The sequence below is a fragment of the Microtus ochrogaster genome, linkage group LG2 (assembly GCF_000317375.1).
Source record: "Microtus ochrogaster isolate Prairie Vole_2 linkage group LG2, MicOch1.0, whole genome shotgun sequence".
NCBI lineage: Eukaryota > Metazoa > Chordata > Mammalia > Rodentia > Cricetidae > Microtus > Microtus ochrogaster.
In genome coordinates, this window is record NC_022028.1 from 50,993,348 (window position 1) to 51,009,938 (window position 16,591).

At 53.1% G+C, this 16,591-nt stretch overlaps 1 protein-coding gene across 2 annotated transcripts; it reads left to right on the forward strand.

Moving 5' to 3' along the window:
* On the forward strand, positions 1–16,061 carry Mtch1 (mitochondrial carrier 1). Of its 2 annotated transcripts, none has more exons than XM_005360328.2 (12): positions 1–336; positions 5,164–5,248; positions 7,440–7,546; positions 7,825–7,902; positions 8,110–8,167; positions 8,432–8,483; positions 9,464–9,523; positions 11,537–11,681; positions 12,651–12,698; positions 12,813–12,880; positions 13,068–13,143; positions 15,315–16,061. In XM_005360328.2, exons 1-12 carry the CDS (start codon positions 16–18, stop codon positions 15,384–15,386), a joined length of 1,170 nt encoding a protein of 389 aa, XP_005360385.1. In that variant the 5' UTR covers positions 1–15; the 3' UTR covers positions 15,387–16,061. The 2 variants fall into 2 exon arrangements, with proteins under 2 accessions (XP_005360385.1, XP_005360386.1); XM_005360329.2 differs by having other exon boundaries at positions 11,537–11,630.
* The last annotated feature ends 530 nt before the right edge of the window (positions 16,062–16,591 follow it).

A 16,591-nucleotide genomic window follows, 5' to 3' on the forward strand; every position in this document is an offset into this window, starting at 1 on the left:
CTGCCGCCTGGCGCCATGGGGGCTTCGGACCCGGAAGTGGCGCCTTGGGCTCCCGGCGGCGCCGCGGGGATGGCGGGAGCCGGAGCAGGAGCAGGAGCTCGCGGCGGCGCGCCGGCGGGAGTCGAGGCCCGCGCTCGCGACCCGCCGCCCGCTCACCGCGCGCACCCTCGCCACCCTCGGCCCGCGGCTCAGCCGTCGGCGCGCAGGATGGACGGCGGCGCGGGGGGTCCGGGCTCCGGGGACAACGCCCCGACCACCGAGGCGCTGTTCGTGGCGCTGGGCGCGGGCGTGACAGCTCTGAGCCACCCGCTGCTCTACGTGAAGCTGCTGATCCAGGTGCGGCCGAGGGGCGCCGCGGGAGGATGGCGATGGGGGTGTGCGATGTGGGGGTGCAGGGAGGGGGCTAAGGGACGCGGGTGACAGACGTGGGAAAGGAAGGGATTTGGGGTGCAGGAAGGGGCTAAGGGACGCGGGTGGCAGATGTGGAATAGGAAGAGATTGGGGGTTCAGGGAGGGGGCTAAGGGACGCGAGTGACAGACGTGGGATAGGAGGGGATTGGGGGTGCAAGGAGGGGGGCGATAAGATATGGGAGATAAATAGTCGGAGGCAGTAGGCTTGAGATTACGAAGGGTAATGGATTTGGGGTGCGAGAAGTAACCACAGAGCTGGGGGAGGGCCGAGAAGTTTTGGTGAAAGAGGAGGGCTGGGGACGTAAGCAAAGTGTTTAAAAGGTGAATCCATTTGGGGCAGAGGACAACGGGGCTCTGGATTTATAGGGATGGATAAAAGCGCTTTTGAGGGACAAAGGAGTGGGCACTGGGGCCAAAAATCTGGGAGGGAGAGAATGCAACAGGAAAGAGCGATCGGTTTACTTGAGAAGGGGGCTGTGGATTTGATGGCGACGACAGATTTGGTGGGAGGAGGGGCCTCCGCATTGGGGGAGTAGAGCGGCGGTAGCGACGAGTCTGGAGAGGGGAGCCAGAAGGCGGCTTTCAGGGGGAAGGGGATGACGCATTTAGGAGAGGAAGGAAATGGAATTGCAGTGGTTGTGTCTGCGTGGGTGGGAATGGGCAGAAAGGGCAGTGGGATAAGCACAATAGGTAAGGGCCGGCTAAAACCAGAGCCAAGGTAGGGATGTCTAGACTCTAGGATGCTTGGGCTTATAACGTTTTTGTTTTTTTGTTTTTTTTGCTTGTTGCCAGCGATGCAGTTCAGAAAGAGGATGATGGGAGGATAAAGGCAGGATGGGGGATGGGGGAGGTGGAAGAACGTGTTCATTTAGCAGAACTGAGTGGGTGTGATGGAGGTGGGGACACTTTGATTGGCATGGTTCAGTCTCAGACTGATAGCCAGAGATGTTTTCTAGAAATTTCCAGTTTAGAGGAGTGGAGGATGGGTAGTGAAAATTGAGATGGAGAACCAGCTAAGATCTGAGGATTGATTTAAGGCAAGTGGGTGTGAGATTTTACTGTCCTTGTAATAGAACGGAGAGAATCAGGAATGCGTTTGGAATAAGAAGGCCTTGAGAATGGAAATCATTGAAGCTCTGGGGGATGGGGATGTAGAAAACTGGAATTTGACTAGAAAATATGACAAGCAATGAGAAGACGCAATCAGGGCCACTGGGCATCAAACTGACAGGTTTGGAGGTGGCTGATGGGGCATTACAGCATTAGGGTTTCCAGCATGCTGAGCCTCAGCTTAGGAGAGACACTGACAGCGCTTTGGAGGTATTTTGAGTTGAGCTGATGGGTTAAGAGTTGAATGCTGGACCTTACAATGGCAGGTGGAGTGTCTGTGGGGTGGGGTGGGGTAGGGTGGGGTGGAGGGACTGTTGGGTGCCAGGAATGGGTGGGCTTCATGGGAGGACAGTGGGAAGTGGCTCGTCACTGGGTGGTGTTAGTGTGCAGGTCTGAAAAGAAGAATGACATAATGACATAAAAGGGTTTTGGAAAAGGACCTGGAGAGTGAGTGGGAGTGCCAAGGGCGGTGAGACCTCGATGGCAGGGGTGTGGACTGGAGAGCTCTGCTGGGGGGTGACAGCTAAGGGCGAGAGCTTAATGGATATAGCTTAGCAATCAGAAAAAAAAGGAATAATATGGGGGCTGGAGAGATGGTTCAGCAGGTAAAGAGCACTGCCTGCTCTTCCAAAGGTCCTGAGTTCAATTCCCAGCAACCACATGGTGGCTCACAACCATCTGTAATGAGCTCTGGTGCTCTCTTCTGGCCTGCAGGCATACACGTAGAAATTGTATACATAATAAATATTTTTTAAAAAAAGTAATAATAATGACAGGTTGTCTTTTGCAGGGAGCAGGTGTGCAGTGCTAGATGGAGGTTGCCTACAGTGAGGGGAAGAAAACGTAAGGCCTTAGGTCAAGACTGTGGGTGTCAGGGTGGAGGTGGCACAGGCTTGAAGGTGGTGAATTGGCTATGCTGGTATTAGGTTCACAATGCTGGATGTGGTCAGGACACACACAAACACATTTGGGTGAGCATGACTTGGGAACAGATCATGGAGAACTTGATCATGGTTAACAGTGTGCCTTTGGTGGACATTACGAAAATAGACTCACAGCCGGGCGGTGGTGGCGCACGCCTTTAATCGGGAGGCAGAGGCAGGAGGATCTCTGTGAGTTCAGGGCCAACCTGGCCTACAGAGCGAATTCCAGGACAACCAGGGCTACACAAAGAAACCCTGTCTGGGGTCAAAATGAAGACAATGCACTCAGCAGATTTGGGCGCCGTGAGCATGTGCAGCTTGGGGACAGGTTTCAGGGCTGGGCTGGACCTGGAGAGGTGAGCCTGGGAGGACAGCTCTGTAGCAAGAGCCTGGGGCTGCAAGTTAGGAGCACAGAGGAAGGACCCAACACTACTGAAGGAAGATGGTGGGAACTTCAGACTAGAAGAAAAACTCTGGAAGGGAAAGCTGTTTGCCTGGCTCACCTGACTCTTCCCTGGATAAGCTCTGCAAGCTGCACTTTTTAATTTTAAAGACCTCACAATGAAAGGGTTTTGAAATTTTACAGTCGGGGGTCTGTGAGATGGTTAGCGGCAGGTAGGCCACTCGTTGCTCAAACCTGAGGGTGTGAGTTCAACCCCTGGAACTTACTATCAAGGTGTCAAGAGAAAATCTGACTCCAGAGGTCCACGTACACAATGATAATAAAATAAGAATTAAACATTTGTGAGCAGTCATCTTTAGTATGTCTCAGAGGCACACCCACAGGAACAGGGTAAAATTTGAAACCCCTTCCTAATGAAGATAAAGAAACAGCAGCAGGCAGCAAAGGGCCAGTGCGGTTTACAAGGCCAGGCCTCCTAAACTGTGGGCTTTGTCCTCTGCTACATCCAGCAGGTGCCACTCCGGTCTGTGCTGAGGGCACAAGGCTAGTGTGCCACCCTTGTGCCAAGTATGGTAGTCCTCACCCCCACATAGGCGCTGGTCTGTACCCTTCACCTGCTGGTAGCAGTTTCTCATTGATTGGCAAAATATTAGCACCCTGGCCCCTCCACAGGGGCCTCATGTAGGTGTGGCTGACTCAGTCCTCTTGCTGGCCCTCTGTGGGAGAGACAGATCCTCGCTGATAATGCCCTGCTCTATAGTCTGCGGAAACAGGCCCTCTTGTCCTCGGGATACAGGGTGATTGAGATCTTGCTTGCTAAGCCTGGGACTGGCAGGGACAGATGGGGAGGTATTCGCCGGAGCCATAGAGGAACCAGGTAGGTGGCAGCAGAGCTGAGACCCAAGGCTGCCGTTTTGTCATTGTGGTGGGAATTAAGCAGGAGTGAAGTTTCCTCCTGAAGATGGGAATGGATAGATTCATCTCAGAGGAGAATGGAGAATGAAGACTTAAAACTGGGGGCTGCAGGTCAGCAGATTGGTAAAGACATTGCTGTCAAGTGTGATAGATGACCTGAGTTCCAGGACACTACACAGTGAAACCCAGTCTTGGGTGAGGGATCTCCAAAACCCGCATGACAGAAAGAGAACCAGTTTCTGCAAATTGTCCTCTGACCCCCGCTTGTATGCCATGACACAAGTGCACATAAGTTAAGTGTTAAAAAAATTTAAACAGTCGGGCAGTGGTAGCACACGCCTTTAATCCTAGTACTTGGGAGGCAGAGGCAGGCAGATCTCTGAGTTCGAGGCCAGCCTGGCCTACAGAGCTGAGTTCTAGGATAGCCAAGGCTACACAGAGAAACCCTGTCTCAAAAACCAAACAAACTTAAATGTGTATCTCTGGGGCTGGAGAGATGGCTCAGTGGTTAAGAGCGTTGCCTGCTCTTCCAAAGGTCCTGAGTTCAATTCCCGGCAACCACATGGTGGCTCACAACCATCTGTAATGAGGTCTGGTGCAGCCTGCAGACATACACACAGACAGAATATTGTATACATAATAAATAAATAAATATTTAAAAAAAATGTGTATCTCTGGGCCAATGAGATGACTCTGGGTAAAGACATCCGAGAACTTGTATTGACTCCAAAGGATCTACATGGTGGAAGGAGAGAACCAGCTCAGCAAATTGTCCTCTGACCTCCATTGCACACCTGGATGTGTGTGCCCGTACACAAATACACAGGGATGTAAAACAAGTGTAATAAAGCAACCTGAGTTCTGTCGCGGAACCCACCTCAGAGCAGAAGAGAGTCAGCTCCACAAAGTTGTCCTCTGAGCACGCACATCTCAATCTCCCTCCTTCCATCCTGCACACAGTCATAGACTACAATGTAGCAAAAGGCTCTTAAGTAGTAAAATGTATCCTTCCTTCCATCCTGCACACAGTCATAGACTACAATGTAGCAAAAGGCTCTTAAGTAGTAAAATGTATCCCTCCTTCCATCCTGCACACAGTCATAGACTACAATGTAGCAAAAGGCTCTTAAGTAGTAAAATGTATCCCTCCTTTCATCCTGCACACAGTCATAGACTACAATGTAGCAAAAGGCTCTTAAGTAATGAAATGTAAGCCAGTGTGTGTACTGAGATCATCTAGATTGTGGGATTGAGGCCAGGGTGGGACCTTAGTCTGGGCATTGATGAAGGGTATCAGCTGATGCTCCCAGGGAGGTGTAGTTTAGTTGCGCATGTGTAGGAGGTAGCAGCGAGGGAGGTGCCTTAGAGTGACCCTGTCCTTTGTCTCTGTTGATTCTGAAGGTGGGTCATGAGCCGATGCCCCCCACCCTTGGGACCAATGTGCTGGGGAGGAAGGTCCTCTACCTGCCGAGCTTCTTCACTTACGGTGAGTGCCACAGGCCCAACTAGCCTTGGGAGCCTGCTGTGCAGCCTGGCACCAGGAGCTAGTGCCAGCTCCAAGGAGGGGACCTGAGTGGCCCGAGGCAGAGGAGTTGGGTGGGAGCCTATTGGTGCTGCAGCCCAGGCTGTAAGACACAGGCTGGTTCTAGAACTGGGCATTGGTGGTGGGGGGGGGGATTCTCTATAGATACGCAAACTTGTGCAACCACTTGTCTGCTCCAGCCTCATGAATGGCACTGGTTCCTCCCTGTGGGGAGGTTGGTCTGACCATATCCACCTCTCTGGCTGCGTTGTTGTTCTCAGGCTGTGGGTGACAGCTGGCTAGGGCATGGTAGGATCTGCCATAGCTGTGTCTCCCTGTCCCCTCCTGCCAGCACAAGGGATCTTAAAATGCCTTTCCGAGTTTACTGCCTGAGTCCCATTCCGGACCTCTCTTACCCATTTGGCTAATCTAGAATGTTCTTTTTGAGTCTCCCCTGCTACATAACCTGGTTCTTGACCTCTGAGCCACCTTCTCCAACACACATTAAATGTTGGCAGAACCACAGGTCAGGTTCTTTTCCAGTTTTGCCTCCAGTTCCGAGTGTAGCATCTAGGCCCAGGCAGAATGGCCATTTTGTGGGGACATGTGTTTGTGTTTCTTTAAGATCGTTGATGTCGGGGGAACTATGCAAATAGAGCACCCCCACCCACCATTGTACACAAAGATAGTGAGCGCAGACATGTGGTAACCCAGCTTTCTCAGATTTGTCCATGGCAGCTGGTGCCGTTAGGAAGGACTCATGTCTGATGTCATGCCTGTTCACATGGGACCATCCTGACCTTCATCTAAGGGTCCCTCCTTGCTAGCGTGAGCCAGGTTCTGAGGTGTCCCCACCCAGGTTTTATAAATGTTTCAGATCAGATGTCAAGAACGGATTTCTGCTGGGCTCTTCTGGACACTGGCTGCTCCTGGATCAGGAAGTGCCGGCTGTCTGGCTGTCTAGAACTGTCTGGCCAGTGTCTCCTCCTCCCCCACAGCTGTGGACATTGTGTGGTGTAAGGCTGGAATCCCTGGGGGTTTGCAGGCTCTGCAGAAAGGGCTTGAGGAGTTGGGACGGCGCAGCTCCGGAGAATGCCTCTGGACAGTGCTGTCTCCTTGTACTGGACAGCTGAGCACAGAAGTGGGGAAATCTGGGAGCTGGTTCTGTGAGAGCCTGCTCCTCAGTCCAGAGCTGAGCTCTGCTCAGTTCATTGTCCAGCCTCCGGCACCCTCATCTCCTCCTTCCCTGCCCCCCTCCTCAGGAAGCTGTTTATGCAGGTAACAGGTGTACCGTCTGTCCCTAGAAGCCCTTGCTGGGTGTGACGTGGAGTCACCTGGCAGCTATGCTGCAGAGGAGAAAAGGGCACACGTGCTCGTCACTGCCTGTGTGCGTCATGTTTGTGTTCTGTGCTAGAGAACTGACGTCACAGGTCTGAAAGGGGATCCAATTGAGGGAATATTCTGTTGACTTCCAGGGTTTAGAGAAGCACGTTACCTTCTTGAAGATGGATTAAATGTAAAGTAGGGAGTGCAAGGCATGTCACACTGAGTGTGAAATACAGCAGTGGGGACAGGAAGTCCCCATTGCCACCTGACCATCCGGGGTCTCCCCCAGTGCTGCTCTGTTTCTACCGTGTCCCTTACTAACAGGAGCCGGAGGTGTCAAGTGTCGTCCTAGGTACAGCACAGCATGGTAACGGTTACAGCGTGGCCCACAGACCTTCCTAGGCCTGTCTAACTAACCATGCCCTTCCTTTCCCCCTCCCTTAGGTAGGGAAGGTCATCTCTGCTTGTGGGCACCCCACCCCCACCCCAAGAAAAATAAAAGCAGCTGAAATTGGTTTTGGATTACAGCATTCCAGCTGCTGAGTTGAGAAACGACAGTTGAGTTTGCCAAGTAGTTTTCAAAGCTAAGGAAAAGAAAGAAAGGAAGCACGAAAGAAGTCAGATGGGCTTATTTGTCAGAAGAACGGTGGAGCGTTTTACCAAAAGAGACAGATCAGGTGACACTTGGGGTCGGAGCTGGCTTGTGTCAGACCCTGGACACACACCCTGGCTGCGTTTAGCAGTGATTGGGAAACCACTCGTCTGAGTGTGTGGTCCAGCAGTGGTGTCCTGGGCTAGGCGTGATGCCACCCCCTTTGCCTTCTTACAGCCAAGTACATTGTCCAGGTGGATGGGAAGATAGGGCTGTTCCGGGGCCTGAGCCCCCGCCTGATGTCCAACGCCCTGTCCACTGTCACCCGTGGCAGCATGAAGAAGGTGAGCAGTGACACAGGGTTCCCCAGGCTCCGGTCAAGGTCGGGTGCAGTCTGCCGGCCCTGGTCCCACATCTCCACGCAGACTCCAGTGCATAGCCCCTGGGCTTGTGCTTGGGAGGCCCCTATCCCACAGTCCTCCCTCTTTCCCACAGCTGTGGCAGCTTTATGGTGGCTTTGCCCCTCAGTTCCCCAAGCCTGGTGGTTACTGACAGCCCAGACTACGAACAGAGTGCCTGTCCCTTAGGCGCTCATCTGATTCATGACTCTGTCTGTGGCCAGGTTTTCCCTCCAGACGAGATCGAGCAGGTTTCCAATAAGGACGACATGAAGACTTCGCTGAGGAAAGTTGTGAAAGAGGTCGGTGCCAAGGGACAGAGAGGAGACTTCTCGTCCCCAGGTGGACACTGCAGGGGGTCTCTTCCCCTAAAGCCCAGGGTGGCCGTACACCTCGGGGAGCCGTAGGGTGGGGGCGGGCCGCATCTGTAGTAGACTCAGGCCTGAGGAGGGAATTCGAGTTGTTTCCCTGTGGGTAGAAGCCTGACGTCTCCACCTCCTCTCTCACAGACGTCCTATGAGATGATGATGCAGTGTGTGTCGCGCATGCTGGCCCATCCTTTACATGGTGAGGCCCTGCAGCTGAGCCCGCTACAGCACAGTGGGTGGGGTGGGCTGGCCCCTCCCGGACACAACAGAAGCAGTGGTGGATGGTGACTGGAAAGACTGGCGGGGGGGGGGCTGGGAGGGAGGAGACTGGCTGTGCCCTTCCACAGGCGATGCTGTGGCTGTGGGGTCCGAGGGCCACCCCTCCTGAGCTGCACTGGATGCCCCAGGGGTCGGGTGCCAGCAGTTTCCCTCCAGGTCATCCCAGTGCTTTCTCTCTCCTCAGTCATCTCAATGCGCTGCATGGTACAGTTTGTGGGACGGGAGGCCAAGTACAGGTAGGTAATTGCTGAATGTACTCTTCTGGCGGGGGATAGCTTGTTTTCCGACTCACTTCTGAGGAATGTCCCTGCCTCCCGTGATATTCTAAATGAGCCTCAGCTCCTTGCAGAATGGAGTGCGGAGCCTCAATGCCCTGTGCTGGTGTCTGTTTGGGTTAGGTGTGAGCTGGGGTTCCCTCCTGAGCCCCTCAGTTTTTCTGGCTCCCAAAACCTGGCTTTCTGCTCTTCTCATCCTCCACTGAGAAGCTCCCTTCTCCTCACACACCCAGATTCAGCTCAGGCCGGGAGTCCCATGGCCCAAGCACACAGCCTTTTCCGCTGCTGTTTCCTGACTTGGGTTGTTTTCTACAGCCAGGATGCTTGGCTTTGGGTTCACTCATGGGAGTTGATTCCCCAGACTGAGATATGAGGTTGGTAAATGACCCGAGGGGACAGCTTGGCTGAAACCCCAGTGGGTCAGGCCACCGTCACGAGAAGAACATAGGGTATGATAGGGCTGGGAGCCGCCACCAGGCTTGTACACCTGCCTCTTCCACCTGGGCATTGCAGCGCCTCTGTGCAGGCCAGCTGTTTCCAGCCACAGGTCAGAGGTGGCTGCAGAGCCAGGAAGCCATAGCCTGCCTGCCCGCTAATCTGCAGGCAGCCGCAGGGCTCTTGACCCCAGGCTTGCTGAATGGGAGGACTGAAGTGTGTTTTCCTGGGTTGACCCCAGGCCTTCCAGATGCAGTGTCCTCTGCTGCCCGGTGCAGTTGATCTTGTCTGCTCTCACTCGCCTTTCTGTCTTCTGCCCCGTGGGTTGCTGCGCCCCAGCATCCATGAGTGGTTTAATAAATTCATCTCACCCCAAAAGAAGGCTGCTTCTCCCCCCTGGGGTCCTTCCTGGTGACAGACTCCCACTCTGGCTTGTGCTTGCTGATCTGAGCAAGGCTGGAGGGTTGCTTCTGCTAGATGACCTTGTCTCCATTTTGCCTCCCCAGTGGTGTCCTGAGCTCCATTGGAAAGATTTTCAAGGAGGAGGGACTGCTGGGATTCTTCGTGTACGTGAGTCTATCCCTGTACCAGCCACACGTGGCTCCGCTAACAGGTGTGCCCTCCTCACTACAGAGTGGGCCAGGCTCAGCAGCTGCTGCCCAGCTGTGTTGCACTCCATAGCATGGTGGAGACCAGAGCTGTCCATGTGACCTGAAAGGGTCACAGCTTAGGTGAAAAGGGACGTGGGCAAGGGGTATAACTTAGTGATAGAGCGTGGCGTGCCTGAGGGCCTAGGCTCTGTACCCAGCACCACACACACACACACACACAATCTCATGCTAGGGAGAGGAGGAGCTAGCCAGCCCCTGCCAGGCCTCATCTGGGCTCTGGGGTTGCCAGGGACACAGAACTCGACTTCAGAAGTTCTGCATAGTCCTTGGCGTCGTTGCCAAAGGTGACTGTCAAGCTACGACTTGGACTAAGGATTGGGTATTGGCAGTGGGGCTCTGTTCTGACAATTAGTGGACTTTGAATGCTCAGTATGATTTGCTCAGAAGTCCATGTTTCTGACTTCTTATAACAAGTCAGAAAACCTGACCCAGTTGGGCCTGTGTTTCCACAGAGCAGCCATTAACAGAGGGATAGAGGCCTGTATCTCTGGGTATATGATCTCCTGAGGGCCACAGACCCAGCACTGTTGGTTTTGAGCCCAGCTTACTTACCACAAAGAAAGATCAGACCATAAAGACTTTTCAGAAAGAATATGTGTCAGGCAGCCAAGGAGGCAGGCTGACAGTGTGGCTTTTGTTTTGCTACTTGAAGGTCTAGGCAGTGGCATACAGTGGTTATGCGCATTGTTGGAGACCAGCTTTGACAAAAAAATGCCACTTACTAGAGTAGAAGCATGGGGATCAGAAAAGTAAAGAAGATAAAGATGCAAGTGAAAATAATAACACAGAAACACAGATAGTACCCGGAGGGAGTTCCAGTGAATGCTGAAATCGTCCGCGTTTAATTTCCAACTGTTTAAAATGCCTGACCCCAAAAGCTAGGAGTAAGATAAAAACTGCATTAACGTGATACAAGGAAATGAACAGACCAGTTGTAGGTAAACATTTTGTTGCTAGAATAAGACAAGTAACACACCCAAGATCAGTTAAGTGTTGCTCAGCTCTAAATGGTGATAGAGCAAGGTTGAGAAACCCATCCCTGTACTCACACCCCTGTGTAAGAGTGGATTCAAGTGCCTGGTCCATCAGATTGTGACACTCCAGCCCTGGGCAGCTCGTGGCTGGGCTCCTCGCAGCACATGCTTGTTGTGGGTGGCTTTGGAGAAGGGATGCATATAGGTACAGTCTCTGCACCCACTGGAGAGTGACGCCTCCGCCGAGATGTTTGTTGACTGCCCTCCGAACACTGGTGTGTGACTTAGTTAACTTTCTTGGATTAATTTTTGTGTGTGTTGCTTTTATGTGTGTGCCTGTGAGTTTGTGTGTGCCAGGCGTACACAGGAGCCATGGTGCCAGAGGAAGTCTCAGATCCCTACAACTAGAGTCAAGCCGGGTCCTTTGTAAGAGCAAGAGCCCTCTAAACTGCCTGGCCATCTCTGGCACCTCAGCAACTTCGCAGGGAACCTTGTGATCCAGAGAGTGATTTGCCCTGAAGGCCATCTCCACGGGGAAGCTGTCCTTGCAAACACTTGCATGGTGCATTGCAAGCACATGCATGACGCATTGTTGGTGGAACATTCCAGGGTGAAGGACAGAGACACTGAGTGGTTCACTGAGAGTTGGTCGGGTGAGTGACCAGGAGAAGCTGCCAGCTGCCAGGCATTCCTTGGTGACCTGTATTTGCCAGGTGTGGCTGCTATCACACTGGGACACCAGGGCTTCTGAGGGAAGCTTATGATACCACTGATCAGTTTGTGACACCTGAGACCTCCATGTGGGAGGAGGACCGCCGCTGTTCCCCCAGGCCTCCCCAAGGCTGGGCCTGGGTGCTGCAGGTGTAAGCTGGATGCAGCCTTCCCAGCTCCTGGGTCTCGACCCTGCTCATCTCTGCTCACCTTGTTTTTTTAGCGGCTTAATCCCTCACCTCCTGGGCGATGTGGTTTTCTTGTGGGGCTGTAACCTGCTGGCCCACTTCATCAATGCCTACCTGGTGGATGACAGCGTGAGTGACACCCCAGGGGGGCTGGGGAACGACCAGAATCCAGGTTCCCAGGTTGGTTGGAACAAGGGCTTGCCTTTCTTTCTGTGTGCTGATGCCCAGGGGCTGGGACAGGCTGGGATTTGGGGATTTTCTTGACCTGGATGAGAGGGGGCCCTGATTGTCCCTGGCGCTGGGGAAATAAGATTACCCTGACCCCTGCCTGAGATAAAGTAAAGGAATTTGGTCTCTATAGTGTTAGAAGTGGGCCCTGGTTTATCCAGAGCTTCGGCAGATGAGGGCAGCTAATAGCTACAGTTCTTTAACCTTCAGACATCCTGCTTTAAAACCCACTGTGAGCCGGCCAGTGGTGGCACATGCCTTTAATCCCAACACTCGGGCGGCAGAGGCAGGGGATCTTGGAGTTTGAGGCCAGCCTGATCTATAGAGAGTTCCAGGACAGCCAGGGCTATACAGAGAAACCCTGTCTCAAAAAACAAACAAAAAAATCCCACTGTGGCCTGGCATGTAATCACAGCACTTGGGAGCAGAGGCAGGAGAATATGTAGTCAAGGCCATCCCAGGCTGCCCCTCCGTGACCATAGTGGCCTTTGGTCCTGGCAGCACAGGTGTGCTATCCTGGGCCAGCTGGTGCTCTCTGTGTCAGCCTGCAGACCTCACCTGCAGGGGTCAAGCATCAGAAGGCCTGGGCACTTGATAGTTTGATGGCTTCTGCTCAAGCAAGATAAGGATTAGGGACTCACAACAGGTTAGGGTTCTGACAGCAGGAATGGCCAGACCTGGAAGGATAGGGGAGGGAATCATTCGGTCATTCATGGTCCTGGGGGAGACTGGTGGGTGGATCTTCCCTGCCCGTTCAGTGTCTACAAATGAAAGCAGTTTTGTGGAGACACACCCTCGTCTGCAGGAATCACCCTGGAAAAGGGGGTGTGGAGGGTGAGATGAGGCCAGGTGAGGGTACCACAGACCTAAAGTCTGCCCCTAACATCCCTGTGGTAAACACTGCTTCCTTTCTGTCTACAGTTCAGCCAGGCCCTGGCCATCAGGAGCTATACCAAGTTTGTGATGGGGGTAAGTCCTGCTGACTGCCTTCTTAGGCCAGGGTGGGCTGGAGGAGGCAGGTCTCACTGGGCCTGGAGGACCCAGCAAGGGGCATGCTGGCACTGAGGTCTGTCTGTCTTTCAGATTGCAGTAAGCATGCTGACCTACCCCTTCCTGCTTGTTGGAGATCTCATGGCTGTGAACAACTGTGGGTACGTGTGTACCCTTCCACCTAGCCCCCTGCCAAGGCTGCTGGGACATCCAGATGAGCCCTTGCAGCCCCTCCACCAACACTAATTTCCTGTGGGTTAGCATGGTGTCGGGGTGGGCATAGGGCACAGCGCCTGAGTTCTCTGCCCTCTTTGACGATGTGTCTGAGGACCCCTGTTCTCCCTCCAGGCTGCAGGCTGGACTCCCTCCTTATTCCCCTGTGTTCAAGTCCTGGATCCACTGCTGGAAGTACCTGAGCGTGCAGGTGAGCAGCTGGAAGCGGTGTGTGTGGGGAGGTGTTCTTGGCTGCTCTGGAGGAGCTGGCTTGTGAGAGGGTAGAGGAGACACACCTGCTCTACCTGCTCTGAGACATTCACAAGGTCACCTTTCAAAAAGGCCTCGGTACTAAGTAGGTACTAAGTAGTCCCAGCTCTGGCTGAGAGGAGAAAGTCACATGAGGCTGAAGTTCAGGGCCTGGGCAACACTGAAAACCTGTGAGCAAAGGGCCAGGCAGTGGTAGCACACGCTTTTTAATCCCAGCACTCAGAGGCAGAGGCAAGCAGATCTCTGTAAGTTCGAGGCCAGCCTGGTCTAGAAGAGCTAGTTCCAGGACAGGCTCCAAAGCTACACAGAGAAACCCTGTCTCGAAGAACCAAATAAATACATACATACATACATACATACATACATACATACATACATACATACATACATAAATAAATAAATAAATAAATGCTGTGCCCTCTTTGAAGGTGGTAGCTAGCAGAGACCAAGAATTCACTCCCCCAGTAAGAAGGGCGTCTGGGATGCCTTCAGCCAAACTCCTCCATGGGCCCTTTCTGGACCTGGGGGATCTTCAGGTTCAGCTGGGTCTGATGGGAGTCTGGCAGGGACAGCCATGGTTTCTGGGGCTCTGTACTGACACCTCCTGCTGGCTATAGCTTTTGGGGGTCAGTGGCCAGGGACTAAGCTCATGACTAGGGGCAGGTGCTTGCCTTTTCTTGGCTTTACTTTGCTACCAGTCAAATGAAGCTCTGGCCTGAAGAAGAGCCAAGAGTGCCGAGTGCCCTTTAGGTAGAGAATGGGTGGAATCCCCGGGGTGAGGTGGCTCAGTGGGTAAAGGTGCTTGCTCTGCAAGCCTGACAGCCAGAGTTCATCCCCAGAATCCACCCAAAGGTGGAGGAGAGAGCTGACTCCTCAGAGTTGTCCTCTGCCCTGCACACGTGAGCCCTAGTGTGTGCGCACCCCACCCCCAGCATCTGCACACACAATAACCATTTTAAAAAATTAATCTTTTCTCGGAGGGAGAAGCAGAGTAAGAGGCAAAGTTCCGGGCTGGAGAGATGGCTCAGAGGTTAAGAGCACTGATTGCTCTTCCAGAGGTCCTGAGTTCAATTCCCAGCAACCACATGGTAGCTCACAACCATCTATAATGAGATCTGGTGCCCTCTTCTGGCATACAAACATACATGGAAGGAATGTTGTATACATAATAAATAAATAAATCTTAAAAAAAAAAAAAAAGAGGCAAAGTTCCCTCCAGCAGCACTAGCTGGGCTGCACCTCTCAGCCTCCCCATGGGGATTCGGAGAGCAGGAGGGTTCCTGCAGGGTTGGGGCTGAGGTTCCTGCTCAGCCATAGGTTCTAGAGCCCCAGGCATAAGGGAACACTTGCGTTTGGAGAGTGAACTCAGTGCCTTGTGCGTGCTAGGCAAGCACTCTACCACTGAGCTAGATCCATTTTCAGCCTCCCTCATTCATTCATTCATTCATTCATTCATTCATTTATTTATTTATGGTTTTCAAGAGCAGGTTTCTCTGTGTAGCTCTGGCTGTCCTGGAACTCACAGAGATCCGCCTGACTCTGCCTCCTGAGCGTTGGGACTAAAGGTGTGCACCACCACTGCTTAGCTCTCATCCCCCCCCCTTTTTTTTAATCATAAACTGATTGGCCCATTAGCTCAGGCTTCTTATTAACTCTTATAACTTATATTTGCCCATTATTCTTATCTGTGTTAACCACATGGCTCAGTACCTTCTTTAGCAGTATAGTCACATCTTGCTCCTGTAGTCGGACAGGAATGCAGAGGAATGGGCTTTCCTCTTCCCTGAATTCTCCTGTTCTCATTTCCCTGTCTCTACTTCCTGTCTGGTTGTCCCGCCTATACTTCCTGTCTGGCAACTGGTCTCATCCCCCTTTTACTTTTTATTTCTAGACAGGGTTTCACTAAGTTGCTCAGACTGGCCATGAACTTGCTTTGTGGACCGGACCAACCCTGAATTAGTCTTGCTGGTAAAGGCAGCATCTGTCCCTGCTTTCATGATTGTGTGTTGTCCTTTGCACCCTTTCTTGTGGCTCTGGGCCTCTGAGCCTCTTCTTCTTTTACTCTGAGGAAGTATGACCTCGTTCCCACTGACTGCCCCTTTTCTCCTGCAGGGCCAGCTCTTCCGTGGCTCCAGCCTGCTTTTCCGCCGGGTGTCATCAGGATCATGCTTTGCCCTTGAGTAACCTAAGTCGCCTGACCAAACATTTATGGGGTCTTGGCCTACCCCTGGTGAGGGCCTGAGGGACTCCAGTCCAGTCCGGCTTCATGTCCATATTTGCCATGTGTCTGTCCAGATGTGGGGCTGCTGGAGGTGGTTCACCTGGGACCTGAGGACGCCTGGGGAGCAGAGGTGGGGAAGAATCCCCTCCTGCCCGGAGGTACTTGAATCTATCTTGTACAAGGGCAGAGAAAGGCTGTGGAGGCAAAGGTCATGGGCAAAGGCTTACAGGATCAGGTCCCTCCACCTCCAGCTCAGCTCACCCTGCCACTCAGCCAGAAGCACCCGTTCCTGCTTTGTAAATAGGGCGCCGTCATGCCTGGGCCTGTGCTGGGAGGCTAGCGCCGTGTCCGGCCCTTGTCTTCAACACTACTTTTCTGATTGAAGGGCAGTGCCTTCTCCTGATTGGGAAATCATGTGACTGCTAAGACTATCCCTCTCATTCGCTTGTCTGTGACGCTGACACCAAGTGTGAGGGTTCTGTCACCTGTGCAGTGTGTGAATACACACGGGTCACGCAGGCCAATGTCTAGTGCAGTGTGTGAATACACACGGGTCACGCAGGCCAATGTCTAGTCCTCCCCTCATGATAGATGACCCCATCTCCTCAAATAAATGTATTGGTGGTGATTTGGACTTTTGTGGGAGCCTCTTTATTCTGTGAGCTTCAACAGACCCTTGTGCTGATGTCTAAGGTCTCTGGACTGTTTGCATTTGCCCAGAGGTGTGACATGGCTGAGCCGTCTGTCCTCGGGGTTGAGGCTGAGAGCAGCAGCCTGCACTTGGGCCTTCTGCCAGGGAGGTAGCAGCTGTTCCAGAGAGTCTCACCCAAGCTACCAAGTGGCAGCTTTTGAAGGTGACTGTTTCTAAGCCTTCAGAGCCTTCTGGTACAGCAGCCGCATGGTTAGGGCAGAAGGAAATGGCCAGCCAGAGTGTCTGCCTTCCCTCCAGGGGCCTGGCGTGTGAGAGCTGCAGTCTGCTGCTTCTCTTGTGCCCTAAGAGGTAAGGTCTGGGTCCAGGCAGCTTTGGCGATCTGCTCTCCAGTAGTCTAGTGGCAGGGACTCGGGGGCAGGCCTGCTGGGTCCTGTGCTCACGAGCAGGGTGAGGCTCTCCTTTGCTCACGAGCAGGGTGAGGCTCTCCTGTGCTCACGAGCAGGGTGAGGCTCTCCT